This window comes from Panicum virgatum, chromosome 7N (assembly GCF_016808335.1).
Source record: "Panicum virgatum strain AP13 chromosome 7N, P.virgatum_v5, whole genome shotgun sequence".
In the NCBI taxonomy this organism is placed as follows: Eukaryota; Viridiplantae; Streptophyta; class Magnoliopsida; order Poales; family Poaceae; genus Panicum; species Panicum virgatum.
The window spans coordinates 34,680,318-34,697,580 of record NC_053151.1 but is presented as its reverse complement, the minus strand read 5'-3'; the positions used below and the strand labels follow the sequence as shown (position 1 = coordinate 34,697,580).

At 46.4% G+C, this 17,263-nt stretch overlaps 2 protein-coding genes across 2 annotated transcripts; both read left to right on the top strand.

The window, feature by feature from the left end:
• The first annotated feature begins 995 nt into the window (after positions 1–995).
• On the top strand, positions 996–4,464 carry LOC120684027 (very-long-chain 3-oxoacyl-CoA reductase 1-like). Its single transcript, XM_039966111.1, has 3 exons — positions 996–1,711; positions 3,268–3,337; positions 3,971–4,464. The coding sequence occupies exons 1-3, from the start codon at positions 1,068–1,070 to the stop codon at positions 4,226–4,228; spliced, it is 972 nt and encodes a 323-aa protein (XP_039822045.1). The 5' UTR covers positions 996–1,067; the 3' UTR covers positions 4,229–4,464.
• Positions 4,465–12,794: 8,330 nt separating this feature from the next.
• Positions 12,795–14,735, top strand: LOC120683058 (very-long-chain 3-oxoacyl-CoA reductase 1-like). Its single transcript, XM_039965072.1, has 3 exons — positions 12,795–13,501; positions 13,600–13,669; positions 14,414–14,735. The coding sequence occupies exons 1-3, from the start codon at positions 12,864–12,866 to the stop codon at positions 14,666–14,668; spliced, it is 963 nt and encodes a 320-aa protein (XP_039821006.1). The 5' UTR covers positions 12,795–12,863; the 3' UTR covers positions 14,669–14,735.
• Positions 14,736–17,263: the final 2,528 nt, after the last annotated feature.

Genomic DNA, 17,263 nt, shown 5'->3' with positions numbered 1-17,263 from the left:
AAAAAAAAAGTTAAACGCATGCCAAAGGTATATTGACATTCAATATAAAATGAAAAAAATACAAGCAGATTAAAAAGTGTACAAGTACTCCCGCCATCCAGAAATATAAGGCATATTTGGTTTCATTTGAAAAACGCTTTTAAATGTAAATGTAATAGTACCGATTTTGTATCCAAATCTTATGTGCTCATGGAGTGATCATCGATCAAATCCTTGCCCTAGTGAAACAAAATATCTCTTAAGTTTACCACAACTTGATAAAGATAAGTAATACATATGTATATACTACATTTTGTTTTAGGGTACTTAACAAATATGTGTGTGAGAGATAAGCTAGCAATTTTCATTATTACAGCTCCTATTTTCCCCGTAAATTTCTAAATACTTACGTTCCTCAAAGTTGCTAGCCCGTGCGGAGGCATGGATTGCTGAACTAGTGAATGCAAACTCTTAACTATGTACGATCTTAGTTTTTTCTTCAGGTGTACTATGTACAATCTTAGTTGAACGTTTGAATTTACAATTATATACCATTATGTGTTCCCAATATCAATTTGGTTCCTTAGTATTGTTATTGGTTTGTTTCCATTCGAATTGTTCATTTCCAACATGGCTGCTGCGTTTTTCTGACCAGGTCCGACTATTTTGGTTTCGGATAAATGTGGCATTGCTTGAAGTGGCTACGACTTTTTTTTCCCCAATGTAGCGAATCGTTTTCATCCCTAACACGCGAGTCCAGTAACCATAAATCCTCGCCGATGGTGGTCAGTACTCCGTAGGTTGCTCCTGCACCGAAATCCCTGCTGGTCCGTTTTCAGGGCATCGAAAGAAGGCGCGAAATTTAGTCGTGGACAAGCGTAAACAAGCAGTTACAGGACGTCACGCCGATGGCAATGCGCATTCTGCCGGCGGCACGCCAACCTCCAACGCACACCGCGCCACTGCCAACGCCAAGCAACTCCCTCCTGCGCTAGTATATCTTGGCTACAGCCTCCATCCAACCCCGATCGCAGACCGTGCCTGCGCGCGTCAGCCGCAGCCGCCTCCTCTGCCTTCCCGCGTTTCCAATGGCCGCCGGGGCAGCGTGCGCGCACCCGCGTCCCGGGTGGGCACTGACGGCGCTCGCGGCGTTGGGGCTCCTCCTGGCCGCGCGCGCCGCGGCGCGCCTCGCGCTGTGGCTGTACGCGGCGTTCCTCCGCCCCGCGAGGCCGCTGCGCCGCCGGTACGGCGCGTGGGCCGTCGTCACGGGCGCCACGGACGGCATCGGCCGCGCGCTCGCCTTCCGCCTCGCCGCGGCCGGCCTCGGGCTCGTCCTCGTGGGGCGCAGCCCCGAGAGGCTCGCCGCCGTCGCGGCCGAGGTCGAGGAAAGGCACCCGGGCGCCGAGGTCCGCACCTTCGTGCTGGACCTCGCGGCCGACGGCCTCGCCTCCAAGGTGGACGCGCTCGGGGAGCTCGTCCGGGGGCTCGACGTGGGCGTGCTCGTGAACAACGCCGGCGCGTGCTACCCGTACGCGCGCTACTTCCACGAGGTGGACGAGGCGCTCCTGCGCAACCTGATGCGGCTCAACGTCGAGGCCGTCACGCGGGTGACGCACGCCGTGCTCCCGGGCATGGTGGAGCGCGGGCGGGGCGCCATCGTGAACATGGGCTCCGGCGCCTCCGCCATCCTGCCATGCGACCCGCTTTACACCGTCTATGCTGCCACCAAGGCGTGAGTGCTCCTCACTTTGTGCCCTTCAACCTGATCAATATTTCTTGAAATTTGTTACTTTTATATCTCACTAACAAAGTCGAGTTTGGACAAAATATTTTACAAAGTTGTGTATTATCATATCATCTACATGTGTGATTTTTTAATAAATTTAGACAACATTTTTGCCGCGGTTTGCATGGGTTTTCACGAAGGTTGCGGTTTCCACAATATATGTTTCCTTTTCTATTAAGCTAAAAAGTGCATTTAAGTATATTCCTTACTTCCTTTCCTTTGGAATAGACAACTAGAATAGCTTTGAGAAAATAGCAACATATATAGAGTATGCACTATGTGTCATTGGTGCTAATATAATTTTCTTTGTTGTTGATTGTTGTTTTCTCTCATGATTATAAGGGGAGAAAACTTTCAGTTGTTTCCAAACAGCTGCCTATAAGACTATAAACCTAGTCTTTTAGCTACCTATATAACTAAATACAAGCTTAAAGTGGTAGTAACCAGTATTTTCCTTACCGATCGGTAACCGCCGGTTACCGCCGATTTTTACCGATACCGCTACTAGGCGGCAACCCATACCGGCGGTAAATTTCGAAAAATTTCGCCCGAATTTAAAATTTTCAAAAATATTTGAAATAAAAAAGGAAAAAATATGGTAAGAAAGTAGAGATGACATACATCATTCTAATATAGAACATGTTCAAATATTTGACTGTTTGGGCACTCAAAAAAATAAAAAAACTTTCGGACCGGTAATCCCGAGCGGTATCCTCTAATCCCGAGCGGTATTCGGCGTTTTCCGAGTGGAAATCGGCGTGTTTGGACCGGAAACCACTGCATTGTGAGTATTTCTTGATTTTACATTGATTTTTAGATGTTTGTTGTGTAGCTATATTCAAAAACATGTATTCATATTAGCTATATGGATCCATTTGTTCATGGTAGTTGGATGTTAATTTGTTCATTTTAGCTATATGTATATATGTGTGTTCATATTTCAAATATGTACATATATTTTTATTTGTTCATTTGGACCGGAAACCACTACTATGTATTATATATATTGACGATGATGGTTTGTGAGGACTATGGTTGTGATGATTTGCATGGACTATTGTTGTGATGATCTATATGGACTATGGATGTGAATTTCTATTTTTATGGATATGAACTTCTATTCTATGTATGTGTAAATGTTATATAATTGTTTGATATATACCATCAGTAATGATATTTACAAAATTACGGTGAAATGCTGCCAAAATTTTTAATTTTCCAAAGTCATACGGTGTTTACCGGTTAAAAACGACGGTTACCGGTCGGTAAACATCGATTACCGGTCGGTAAACAACGGTTACCGGTTTTTTGAATTTGAATTGTCATTTCGAGCGGTTTCTGGCGGTTTCCGGCGATTTACCGCCGGTTTACCGATACCGCTAGTTGGCGAAAATCGCTTTACCGTCGGTAAGGTGAACCCTGGTAGTAACTAATAAGCTACATCAGAGTGAACGTTTTGTGACAAGAGGTGATGAGACTACCTTTTCTCTTTGGTTTACCAGCTATCTTGATCATTTTTCGAGATGCCTCTATGTCGAGTACAGGAGCAAAGGCATTGACGTCCAATGCCAGGTATGAACGATTATCTTTTGACTATGAAATTATTTCATTAAGTTGTTCATATTGTTAAAACTTGTATGTATCTACAATATTCTCAGATCTTTTATTCTCATATTGTTTAAACTTGTTCCATGTGAAGTAAGAACATTTGCATTTCAAGTTTTATACCTATAGCAGGAAAAATATCAGCTAATTATTAAGAGGCAAGTATTAAGTGCATTTAGTACCATGGAAGCCCTTGGTAATGACACGATTTTCTCATGATGTACGGAGAGATGCTCGAGACAATCTGTTGTACGAAGTTAGCTACCTTGGTATGCCCATCAGCATTCCCACAATTGTACGATGCTAGCTGATACTTCAACAAGAAACTACCATTCATGTTTATTTGCTGGAAATCAAACACTTGTCCTCTGAATCTCCCAACTGCACCAAATTACAGTCGTCGTCACACATCAATGGAAAGATCGATCAAAAACACGTGAAACAAACAGGGTAGAATTTCTGTACACTACAGAGAGTTGCGTGCAATATGACTCCTGCCGTCCTGCGTTGTCAAGATAGTTCAAGCCTTAACTCTCTCGTCAATCTTCATGCACCAGTTGTCTCTGATCGATCTCCACGTACGGACGCACGCGTGTGCAGGTACCACTGTTAGTGGCCACGAAGATGGCGTCCATCAGGAGCCCCTCCTTCTTCACGCCGTCGCCGGAGACGTACGCCCGCGCCGCCGTCCGGTGCATCGGGTACGAACCGCGGTGCACGCCGTACTGGCCGCACGCGCTGCTGTGGCTCCTCATCTCGCTCGTGCCGGAGCCCGTCGCCGACAGGATGATCCTCAACGTGGCCCTCGACGTCCGCGCCAAGGGGCGGGCCAAAGACACCAGGAAGAAGAAGGCGTAGTGATGAGGGTCTCGGGACTGACCAAACAATTGGTGCTGTGCCTGGAGATAATAATTACCCAATTACATGTACCCAGAGATTTTTTTTTTCTTTGGTATGTTGAGAATGTTGTTAGCATGCGGCGGCCTGCAGGCATGCTTAGGAAGGAAAGCGAAGGAGAGGCGGATTAGGAAGGCTGGTGGATGATAGGCGGGCCCCTATAGGGGCTAAGGAAACATGAAGTCAGTTGATGCTCACCCCTCGAACCAAATGCAAAATAGAGTTGGTTCCATTCCTCCAACCAAACATAAAGATGGAGTCATTCTCTATTCCTTTAATCTTGAATGGAACTGTTGCATTCTATCTTGTTCTTCAACCAAACCAAACGTTACCAGAGATGAGAAAATATTTATCCCTTCGAGATGAGAAAATATCTATCCCTTCCTATATCAATAGCCAATGACAGAGTATTATAGTGCAAAACAATCTAACCTCAGTTTCAAAAAGGAAAAGGTAGAATAACCCAATGTTGTTGGACGGTGGGTTTCAAAGAGCAGGGGAGGTGGGGGAAGATAGGAGGCGGCCGCAAAGGGGAGGAGGAGAAGGTGGCAGGGGAGGCGGGAGGCTGCAGCTGGGGAGAGGAGGGAGGACGGGAGGCGGCTGCGGGGAGATGCGGCAGGCGGCAGGGGAGAGAAGTGAGGGGAAGAAGAGAGGAGGGAGACGACGGCAGGAGAGAGGAGTAACTGAGTGAGAGAGTGGGAGATTAGATGGTGATTGCGTCACCTTTTGTTTATAATATAGGTCGGTTCAAACCGGTAGTGTTAGGCCTTCTACAGTGTGTGAGTGAAGCCTAAAAAATAGCGGGTCACACTACAACAAATAGGCATCGGTCACCATATGCTGCAATGTTCACGCATCACTAACGGGCTCACATCTGGATCTTGCGCTGCTGAGTTGGGTGTGTTGTTTGCACAGAAGAATAATTTTTTGTTTGGTTGGCACCGGTGCCTATACATTCATCGCTCCCAAAATTTCTAGCACTGCCTGTTGGTGATATGCCCAAGAGCCCATCATCACAATACGGTTTAAAGGTCCAAGAGGATATTGATCCAAGAGGGATTAGGATTACTAATGGGCCTATGAGATAGAAGCCCATTAGTACGCCCTATATATACGAGGGAGGGGCTAGGGGGCGAGACCCCGGTGAGCTGCGCCACCTCCCTAGCCGCCGCCCCTCCCTCTCTCTCTCGGCCACCGCCCTTGCCGTGCGTGCAGTGCTAGCACACCGACGCCCGGCGTTTCATCCCCGTACGTGTGGACTCCGTGGAGGCGCTGCTGCGACTGCTGCGCTGATCGGCTGCTGGGATCAAGTACGAGGAGCTCGGTTCATGGGACGTGATCGACTACTTCCTCTACATCGACGCGTGACTTCTTCCGCTGCGCTGCGCGTCTAGTGGTAATGATCTATGATCTTCTACTCGCAAGTATCTTGGGTATATGCGGTAGTGTTGCTAGCGTAGCCTACCCGTTTCCCTACAGTGGTACCAGAGCCATCTTGCGTAGTTTTTGGTCTGGATCTTTTGCATATAGGTGATATGTTGTTGTAGTAGATTGGATCTATTACTTTTGCACGGTTTGATTAGATCAATTGGTCATAAGGGGTTAAAACTGGAGCGAGTTGATTGCGCGGCATGTGACAAAAGATTAGTTTGTGTTCTTTCTCTGTTATGCATACGACATGTCCCTACCGGCTGGAATCACCATCGGGACTAACTGTGTGCATAGTCAGCAGATTGAACCAACAGATCGAGGTCATGTGTAGATGCAGTCTTCTCAAGTGCAAAGTTTGCACGGTCAATGTGATTGACCTAGTGAAAATTGAGGCATTATGAATGGCTCGGATTTGAGGTGATGCGATCACTCTGATGAGATTTTCATAGGGATTCCATAGATGCGATCTGTGTAATACCGTTGTGACCGCCGTTGCTTTCTCGCTGTAGCGGCTTCCTAAGCGCTACTTTGGTAGAACACGTCGTACGCCTAACTTGTTTTTGCAGGGTGTGATGTGAATGGTATGGCCTCAATGTCATGTGATGATTTGTGCGGCCTGCGTGTCGCAAGTTAACACAACCGGGTTGAGGTTGCACCATTATTGTATAACGACCTGCGTGTCGACTTGTGATGTTTGAATCCTCATGTAATTATTTCACTAGCTATTAGATGTAGTAGCTTAGTATCTTTTCATGGAGGCTTCAATCATGATGGCGATGATGATCACCACAAGACAGGACGGATGGCAATGGAGGTCACCTTGGAGCCATGGCGATGGAGCCCATTGTGATGCAAGAGGCCATACTATTCACAATATAATATGATTATATGCCTGTGATGTTTATTTTCCTGTCATACTATTCTTTCATGCTTTTACATATGGTGGATGCTTTAATCATGATAGAATAGCTTCCCTCAGAAAAAGTTGAGTTTTTGATGCCTTTTACCAATAGCTGCACCTATAAATTTTGATCATTGCGTGGTAGGTTTACCAAAGTAGAGTACCCTCAGCTATCACTTTTGTATAGAGTGGATGTCGGACATTCACAAGCATAGTATTGGTTTACTCAGCAAAGCTATCAAAACAGTTTTGGGCTTTAAGGCATAGGGTTGGGGCCGGGGCATTGGATGCCACCCAACAAACAAGAGTCGCATAGAGATGTGATTAGTAATTTGTTACTTACCTATATCACTACTTTTCTAGCCGTGATGCTAAAGCTCACTAGAATTTTAGTGATTATGGATCTTGAACCACTATATGTCATTAGAGGGAAGATGACATTGATATAGTAGGTTGTCTTTTGTTAAATCAGTTAATGAAAGTCTTTACATAAACTTAGTGCTGAAATCTTGCTTTACTTTAATGTTGTAGATCATGTCTGCCAGTAACAATTCCGCGTTCAATTTGCGTTCTGTTCTTGAGAAAGAAAAGTTGAATGGAACAAACTTTATTGATTGGTACCGCAACCTGAGAATTGTTCTCAGGCAAGAGAAAAAGGAGTATGTTCTTGAGCAGCCATATCCTAATGATCTCCCTGACAATGCAACTGCTGCTGATCGCAGAGTTTATGAGAAGCACTGCAATGACTCACTTGATGTCAGCTGTCTGATGCTCGCCACCATGTCCCCTGATCTGCAGAAGCAGTATGAGCATGCAGATGCTCATACCATGATCGAGGGGCTGCGTGGGATGTTTCAGAACCAAGCCAGGACTGAGAGGTTCAATATCTCAAAGTCCTTGTTTGCGTGCAAGCTGCAAGAAGGTAGCCCAGTCAGTCCTCATGTGATCAAAATGATTGGTTACTTTGAGACTTTGGACAGATTTGGTTCTGAACTTCACCAAGACTTGGCTACTGATGTTATTCTCCAGTCGCTCCCGGCGAGCTATGAGCCTTTTATCATGAACTTTCAGATGAATGGCTTGGATAAAACATTGAGTGAGTTGCATGGGATGCTAAAGACAGCAGAGGAGAGCATTAAGAAGAATCCCAATCATGTGATGATGATTCAGAAGGGGAACAAAAAGAGGAAGCGTTGGACGCCTCCTAATCCCAAAGGTAAAGGCAAGGAAAAGAGTTCCAGTGGTGAGTCCTCGGGCTCTAAGCTAAAGCCACCACCTAAGGCCAAATCTGGCCCTACTTCTGAGGATGAATGCTTCCACTGTCATGAAAAGGGACATTGGTCTAGGAACTGCAAGAAGTACTTGGAAGAAAAGAAGAAGAAAAAGGAAAGTGAGACTTCCACTTCAGGTATAAATGTTATAGAAATAAATATTGCATTATCTTCTAGTGAATCATGGGTATTTGATACTGGATCGATGATTCACACTTGCAAATCGTTGCAGGGTCTAAGTGAGACTAGAAGATTTGCAAGAGGCGAGTTGGACGTTTGTGTCGGCAATGGCGCAAAGGTTGCGGTATTGGCGGTCGGCACTTACCACTTGTCTCTACCCTCCGGATTAGTTTTGGAATTAAATAATTGTTATTGCATTCCTGCTTTGAGCAAGAACATTATTTCTTCTTCATGTTTGGAAGAAGTTGGCGATTTTAAGATTGTAATAGAGAACAAATGTTGTTCTATTTTTTGCAATGGTATTTTTTATGCTCATTGTCCATTAGTGAATGGATTATATGTTCTTGATCTTGAGGATAAATCTGTCTGTAACATTAATACTAAGAGGCTTAGACCAAATGATTTGAATCCCACTTTTATTTGGCATTGTCGCTTAGGTCATATAAATGAGAAGCGCATTGAACAACTCCATAAAGATGGATTGTTAAGCTCATTTGATTTTGAATCATTTGACACATGTGAGTCTTGTTTGCTTGGAAAGATGACCAAAGCGCCTTTCGCTGGTCATAGTGAGAGGGCAAGTGACTTGTTGGGACTTGTACATACCGATGTATGTGGACCAATGAGCTCAATAGCCAGAGGTGGTTTTCAGTACTTCATTACTTTCACTGATGACTTTAGTAGATATGGCTATATCTACTTAATGAGGCACAAGTCTGAATCGTTTGAAAAGTTCAAAGAATTTCAGAATGAAGTACAAAATCAATTAGGCAAGACAATTAAATTTCTGCGATCTGATCGTGGAGGAGAATATTTGAGCCTTGAATTTGGTGATCATTTGAAGCAATGTGGAATTATTCCGCAGCTAACTCCGCCCGGTACGCCTCAATGGAATGGGGTATCCGAACGGAGGAACCGAACCTTGTTGGATATGGTTAGGTCCATGATGAGCCAAGCTGATCTTCCATTGTCATTTTGGGGTTATGCTCTTGAAACTACTACGTTCACACTGAATAGGGTTCCAAGTAAGTCTGTTGAGAAAACACCATATGAGATATAGACTGGGAAGCGTCCCGGATTATCTTTTCTCAAAGTTTGGGGGTGTGAGGCTTATGTCAAACGTTTGATGTCAGATAAGCTCACTCCAAAGTCAGACAAATGCTTCTTTGTGGGGTATCCTAGGGAAACCAAAGGATATTATTTTTACAATAAGGCGGAAGGCAAAGTGTTTGTCGCTCGCAATGGTGTTTTCTTAGAAAAGGAGTTTCTCTCAAAAGGATTTAGTGGGAGAAAGGTGCAACTTGAAGAAATTCAGGAAACACCCGAAACTGTTTCAGCACCCACTGAAGATCCACGGGATGTGCAAGATGTTGCACAATCCGTAGTTGAGGCACCAGCCCCACGAAGGTCTATAAGGGCACATCGCGCTACTGACAAGCTCAACCTCCTGATTACGGAGGAGCGCCACGTATTATTGATGGAAAATGATGAGCCCTTGACCTACAAAGAAGCAATGATGGGACCCGACTCCGACAAATGGCTTGAAGCCATGGAATCCGAGTTAAAATCCATGCATGATAATCAAGTTTGGAACTTGGTCGATCAAATTGACAGTGTGAGACCTATCGACTGTAAGTGGATTTTTAAGAAAAAATTAGACATGGATGGAAATGTTCACATCTATAAGGCACGATTGGTGGCGAAAGGTTTCCGACAAATTCAAGGTGTTGACTATGAGGAAACCTTATCACCCGTCGCAATGCTAAAGTCTGTTCGGATTCTCCTAGCAATTGCCGCATATTATGACTATGAGATATGGCAAATGGATGTCAAAACCGCTTTCCTTAATGGACATCTAAGTGAGGATGTGTATATGACACAGCCTGAAGGTTTTGTCGATCCTAAAAATACTGGGAAAATATGTAAGCTTCAGAGGTCCATCTATGGATTGAAGCAAGCATCTCGGAGTTGGAATATTCGTTTTGATGAAGTAGTCAAAGGGTTTGGCTTCATCAAGAATGAAGATGAGCCTTGTGTTTACAAAAAAGCTAGTGGGAGCGCACTTGTGTTTCTGGTCCTATATGTGGATGACATATTACTGATCGGAAATGATATTCCAATGCTTGAAACCGTTAAAACCTCATTGAAAAAGAGTTTTTCGATGAAGGATTTAGGAGAAGCGGCTTATATTCTGGGTATTAGGATCTATAGAGATAGATCAAAAAGGCTAATTGGATTAAGCCAAGACACGTACATTGACAAGATATTGAATCAGTTCAACATGCAAGATTCCAAGAAAGGTTTCTTGTCAATGTCACATGGCATTACTCTAAGCAAGAGTCAGTGTGCTACGACACCTGATGAGCAAAAGAGGATGAGTACGATTCCTTATGCTTCAGCCATAGGGTCGATCATGTATGCTATGCTTTGCACGCGCCCAGATGTTTTCTTTGCTCTAAGTGTTACGAGCAGGTATCAGTCAGATTTCGGTGAAGCTCAATGGATAATTGTAAAGAGTATCCTTAAGTACTTAAGAAGAACTAAGGATATGTTCCTAATATTTGGAGGCGAAGATGAGCTCCTTGTAAAGGGTTACACCAATGCTAGTTTTCAAACAGACAAAGATGACTCCAAATCGCAATCCAGTTTTGTTTTCTGCCTCAATGGTGGGGCAGTGAGCTGGAAGAGTTCCAAGCAAGATACGGTGGCTGATTCGACGACAGAGGCCGAGTATATTGCAGCTTCCGAAGCTGCAAAAAAGCTGTTTGGATCAGAAAGTTTGTTTCTGACTTGGGTGTTGTTCCTAGTGCGTCCAGTCCGGTGGACCTCTATTGTGATAATAGTGGTGCCGTTACACTAGCAAAGGAGCCTAGAACAACTAAGAAGTCCAGACATATACTGCGGAAGTATCACCTCATCCGTAACTTTGTTGAGAGAGGTGATGTGAAGGTTTGCAAGGTGCACACGGATTCAAACGTTGCTGATCCGTTGACGAAACCTCTCCCACAACCAAAGCATGAGGCGCACATGAGATCTATGGGTATTAGATACTTGCATCAGTAATTCTAGTGTGCGTGGGAGATTTTTGTGTCATGAGTATGTTTATGTAATGATAAATAATTGTTATTTGTTCCATGGATGATTATTTTTTACATTGATTATCAAGTATGTGACTTGTTCGTGAAACTCTTTGTTGACAATGATATGATTCTAAATTATCCCTAGTTTATGTCGTTGTGTGGGACAACAACGACGTTGAGACTAGCACATGCATTAATTGATGATCATGTTTCACGGATCATGGATATGGAGATATCGGATTAATGATGTGGACACATGTTGGTGAACATGGTGTTGGATTGACCCACTCCAAGACAATGTTGGGATTGTTATTTTGTATGTGCCATCAGTTGTTCTTGAGTGTTATACCTACTGGATCCTTAGACCTGAGATCGCCATTGTTTCTCACTGTGTGTAGTGGTGCATCTTGGGGCTGCTAAACGCTACTCCGTGACTGGGTAGTTACAAAAGTAGCTTACATGTGTGTCATGAAACATGGAATGAGATGTGAGCGGATCAAGATGGAATTTGCCCCTCCTAGATAACGGGAGAGATATCTCTGGGCCCCTCGAGATAGTTGGATTTGAAAGTGCATGGCCATGCCAAAGTGATTAAAGAGTTAATCATGATGACTAAAGTTTAGTTATGAATAGAATCCACTATTAGATCGAGAGAATGGTCGAGCTATCACAAAGGTGGCACGCATCTCGCTTTGAGCTTGACTGGTATCGTGTGGCAAAGGGATCGGTGTATGAGTATATCTAAGGTTCGGCCGATATGATCTTTATGTGTATTTGTGAGTCACTATGCCCTGCTAGGTGCCGCTATTGACTTGTGATTTGGAAATGATTTCCGATCACGACCACCTACACATGAACCTAACGGGTCACACACCTAAGGGGTTTGGAATGTTGGAAAGCTTGCCTGTATGATTGTCTCTAGTGCAAGTGGGAGATTGTTGGTGATATGCCCAAGAGCCCATCATCATAATACGGTTTAAAGGCCCAAGAGGATATTGATCCAAGAGGGATTAGGATTACTAATGGGCCTATGAGATAGAAGCCCATTAGTACGCCCTATATATACGAGGGAGGGGCTAGGGGGGCGAGACCCCGGTGAGCTGCGCCACCTCCCTAGCCGCCGCCCCTCCCTCTCTCTCGGCCGCCGCCCTTGCCATGCGTGCAGTGCTAGCACACCGACGCCCGGCGTTTCATCCCCGTACGTGTGGACTCCGTGGAGGCGCTGCTGCGACTGCTGCGCTGATCGGCTGCTGGGATCAAGTACGAGGAGCTCGGTTCGTGGGACGTGATCGACTACTTCCTCTATATCGACGCGCGACTTCTTCCGCTGCGCTGCGCGTCTAGTGGTAACGATCTATGATCTTCTACTCGCAAGTATCTTGGGTATATGCGATAGTGTTGCTAGCGTAGTCTACCCGTTTCCCTACACTGCCTTCACTAGATGCAGTGTGTGAACCGATGCCCAAAGCTCCTCTCTCTCTCTATTTGAAGCATCACTTAAGGCTACCACTGTGGAGGACCTTAGGGTGTTTACGATGTCATGTAAACCGTGCAACTCCACAACTTTCAACTTGCAACTGCCAGCTTGATCAGCAGCCAGCCACCTCCTATATGTGCGGCCGTGCGGCCATCCTCCCCGATCGCATGCAAACCATGCGGCGCTAGCTAGCAGCAGTATTGCCCCCGCGCGACCCACGCTTCGCGCGCGCGGTGCTCAGCCCGTGTCGATCTCCATGGCCGTGTCCTGCGCGCATGCCCAGCCCGCGTGGGCGCTGGCGGTGCTCACGGCGCTGGGGCTTCTCGTTTACGTGCGCGCCGGGGCGCGCCTCGCGCTGTGGCTGTACGCGGCGTTCCTCCGCCCGACGAAGCCTCTGCGCCGCCGCTACGGCGCGTGGGCGGTCGTCACGGGCGCCACGGACGGGATCGGCCGCGCGCTGGCCTCCCGCCTGGCCGCGGCCGGGCTCGGGCTCGTCCTCGTCGGCCGCAGCCCCGACAGGCTCGCCGCCGCCTCGACCGACATCAGAGCCAGGCACCCCGGTGTCCAGGTACGCACCTTCGTCCTGGACTTCGCCGCCGACGGGCTCTCCGGGAAGGTGGACGCTCTCGGGGAGTTCATCCGGGACCTCGACGTCGGCGTGCTCGTGAACAACGCCGGTGCGTGCTACCCGTACGCTCGCTACTTCCACGAGGTGGACGAGGCGCTAGCGCGGGGCATGGTGCGGCTCAACGTGGAGGCCATCACGCGGGTGACGCACGCCGTGCTCCCGGGCATGGTGGAGCGCGGGCGGGGCGCCATCGTGAACATCGGCGCCGGCGGCGCCTCCATCATGCCGTCCTGCCCACTTCACACCGTCTACGCCGCCACCAAGGCGTGAGTGCTCACGACCAATCTAAGCTTTTTCTTTTTCAAGAATAGCTAGGATATCATCAGACAAATGTTTTATGATGGTGATGCATATTTTTCATCAGGTACGTCGATCAGTTCTCTAGATCCCTCTATGTGGAGTACAAGAGCAAAGGTATTGACGTGCAGTGCCAGGTAATAACTAATCTCAATCGATGCATGACTAGTGATTTTCACATGATTGCTTCGTTTTTCTATAACTTAAGCACATATTTTTTTTATCCTCCTTTTGTAGTTTCCCATGCCTCCATATACATTTTAGTTTACTTAGCTTATTTCCTTCCAAACAAAATACTCCCCCCTACTAGATTATAGCTATTTTTTATTTTTTGAAATCAAACCTTTTAAACTTTGACTATGGATATTAAATTAAAAAACATAAAGATTGACATTGTGAAATGATATTAGTTGATTCAAAATGAAAACAACTATCATAACATGCAGTTTTTTCTATATAAATAATAAATTTTGAATATATTATTGGTCAAAGATGAAAATAATTGGCTTTGGCCAAGTCTAAAAGTTGCTATATTTTAGGACGGAGGTAGTAGTTCTTAGAGATGTAGTAATGAGTATTGTAATTTGTGTTATGTTGATCTACTTTTATTCTGGAATGTTCTGATGCGTACCAGGCATACCTATCATCCTTACAACTGGACAAAAGTGAAGAATGCATGCATTCCCTTCAAACATGATTTTGTCATGCCATCCTTTATCACGTTCATTGTAATTTGTAAGCCGTACCCACAACCAAGAAACCGATCCCTAGAAGTACACATGTACGACTAAATGAACTGTCGGGAACTTTCGCATCAATTGCATCAATCTGTGTATGTTTTACATCCCTTAAATGTAGTTTTTTGTGTGCATGCTCATCAGGTACCCATGTATGTGGCGACGAAGATGGCGTCCATCAGGAACCCGAGCTTCTTCGCACCGTCGCCGGAGGCGTACGCCCATGCCGCCATCCGCTACATCTGGTACGAGCCTCGGTGCATGCCGTACTGGCCGCACGCTCTGTGGAAGCTCGTTTCGCTTCTGCCTGGCCCCGTCGCCGACAGGGTGATCCTCAACATGACCCTCGACGGCCGCACCAAGGGAAGGGCCAAGGACGCCAGGAAAAAGACACAGTAGTAGAGTTTGTAGACTTCTTGCAAGAAACTTGAAAGACACTGTTACTTGCCCAAAAGATTGGATGAACTTCACGCACATCAAATATTCAAATTGAATTCATTTGTGGCTCACCGAGTTGTTAGGTTAGCGCAAAATTGCTCCAAAGACGAAATTTGTGTACTCTTAGGCTGACTTCAACAGAGAAGGCAAACACATATATGCATTTCGGAGCTTTACGATTCCTCTTCCAACGGATGATGCAAATGAGCATGCATTTTGACTTCGGAGGAGAGAGGTGAGTCAAAAATGCAGTCCCTCTCTCCTATGCATTTGATGGAGGGGTCTGTTTCCTTCTCTTTGCCCGAGATGCATTTGTTGTTGGAGATGGAGTCGTGAGAAGGAAAGGCAAAATACTGTATAAGTGAGGCAAAGTTCAATTTGCCTCTCAAAAATGCACATTATTGTTGGAGTCGGTCTTAGTTCTAAACGGGGACTAAAAAGTTGCATTTTAAATAGGTAATGACTTTTCTACAGCCGGCCGTATTCTTATTGATTGGAACGGCCGGTTGAGTCCGTCCAACATCAAGGAAGCATTTAATTTAATTGGAACACTCCTCGTTCCCCACCGCCCCACCCACCCACGCCTCTTCCATTCCGCTGCCCCCTTCCTCGGCAGATCCGCCACCGCCGCCCTCCACGCCCGCGCTGCCGCAGGCCCCCGCCGCCGTCCCCTACGCCGGCCCTCGCCACGACGACACCGCAGATCCTTGCCTCCGTCGCCGAGGCCGTCGGCGAGGAGGACCACACCACCGACGACCCCGAGGAGCTCGTCGCCTCGTCTTCAGCCTGCTTGGCTCCGGCGACCACAAGTGTTGCTCCCTCGCCTACTGTCACTGGCTTGCCATCGAGGCCGCCTCCCTCCTCCGCCTCCACCTTGCGTTCGGAGCCCAGGCGCAGCTGCTTTGACGACGAAGCCTCCACCTCTCCCTGTCTCCTTCCTCTACGACGGCGCGAGCTTGCGCGGGGGGACACGGCGGCGCAGCGCATCCCCTCCTCTCTCCGCCACAGCCTCCTCCCATCCCCCATGCCGCCGCATCATCCCCTCCTCTCCCCGCCACCCCTCCCGTGTCGCGCGGCGCGCGGGTCCACGACGGCAAAGGCGAGATTGTCGCTCTGGTGCAGTGGTTGCGGCACACAGCTGCGCAGCGTGGAGGAGGTGCAGACGCACACCGAGGTCACCAACCACACCAACTTCATGAGTCCACCAAGGCCATCCTGAACCTTGTCTGCTCCGACTGCGGCAAGCCATGCCTCTCCCAAACCGTAATATCCAGCCTACGCCCTCCCGCAATTCCTCTCTCGATTTCCCCCTGTTGGATTTGGTGGCCAGTCGATCCAGTCCGACACACCTCGGCAGTGTCCTAGATCTGATTTCGATCACGTGTGGGCTCGTGCTTGCTGATTCTGGCAAGTATATGTGTGTGCGCAGGACCTCCTTCACACCAAACGCACGGGCCACAAGGATTTCGGCGACAAGACCGCCGAGGTGGCCAAGCCCATCGATCTGAGGCTTCACTGAATCCGGCCTCCTCCTCGGAGGCCATGCACGTTGACACCCCATCATCGGCAAGCGAGAAGCCTCAAGGTTGGGTTATTTAATAGTGTTCCACTATTTGTGAGATGAGCAAAAAGGCTTTAGCTGTCCATGGCTTCTGACCTGGCAAGACCTTTATGGAATGCTACTTATGAAATGCTTAACTGATATTATTAAAGTGCCTAGGGAACATTAATCAAAATGCTTATGATACTAACATCAAGAAATGATTCTGGAATCATATTTTTATTTGTGGCTTGGGTCATAGTGCTTGTATCTCAATGTTGCTTGCCAAAGCAAGCTAGCAGACCAAACAAGTAATATCTGGAAAATGTTGCGCTCAAAATCAATGTCAAGGTCTCAATATCTATACTCTTCGTGTAAAGTCTTTGTTTCGGTTCTTTCTTGCAGGTGTATTGATTCTTTTCCTTAAGTAGGTCGGAGGATGCAACATAATTCTTGAGCGACCCTTTGTACGCAACGGCGTACCCTTTGTATCAGAAGTCCCAATTATCATCTTTCGTGCTGATGTCACACACCCACTACCAGGAGAGGACTTTGCATCATCCATTTGTGTCGGTCTGTCGGAAGAGGCACAATGCAGCTATGCTCGTTGCACCCGTGCTGTGTCAGTCGGTAAGTTCTTATTGTATCATTTTTGCTTCCTACTAATTTTCTCGGTTGAAGTTTGATTAATTGATATAAGCTCTTTCTCTGAGCATGAAACTTGAGAAATGTCAAGTTCTTTTATGTAATTCTAACTGCAAATTGGAGAAAATTTGAATCACCTTGATCACATGTTGTTTGAAAACACTGTTTGTGTATTGCTATGTGGATTGGTTCACTGAGGGAACACATGCAGTATTCTTAATATCTCTGCAATGTGTTATCTGAATTTTCATTGAAATAAGTAGCCAAGTATATTGTTATCAACTCTAAACAACATCTTTTATCTGCTGGATTCATGATTGAAATAAGTAGCCAAGTATATTCATTAAAATAAGTAGCCAAGTATATTGTGC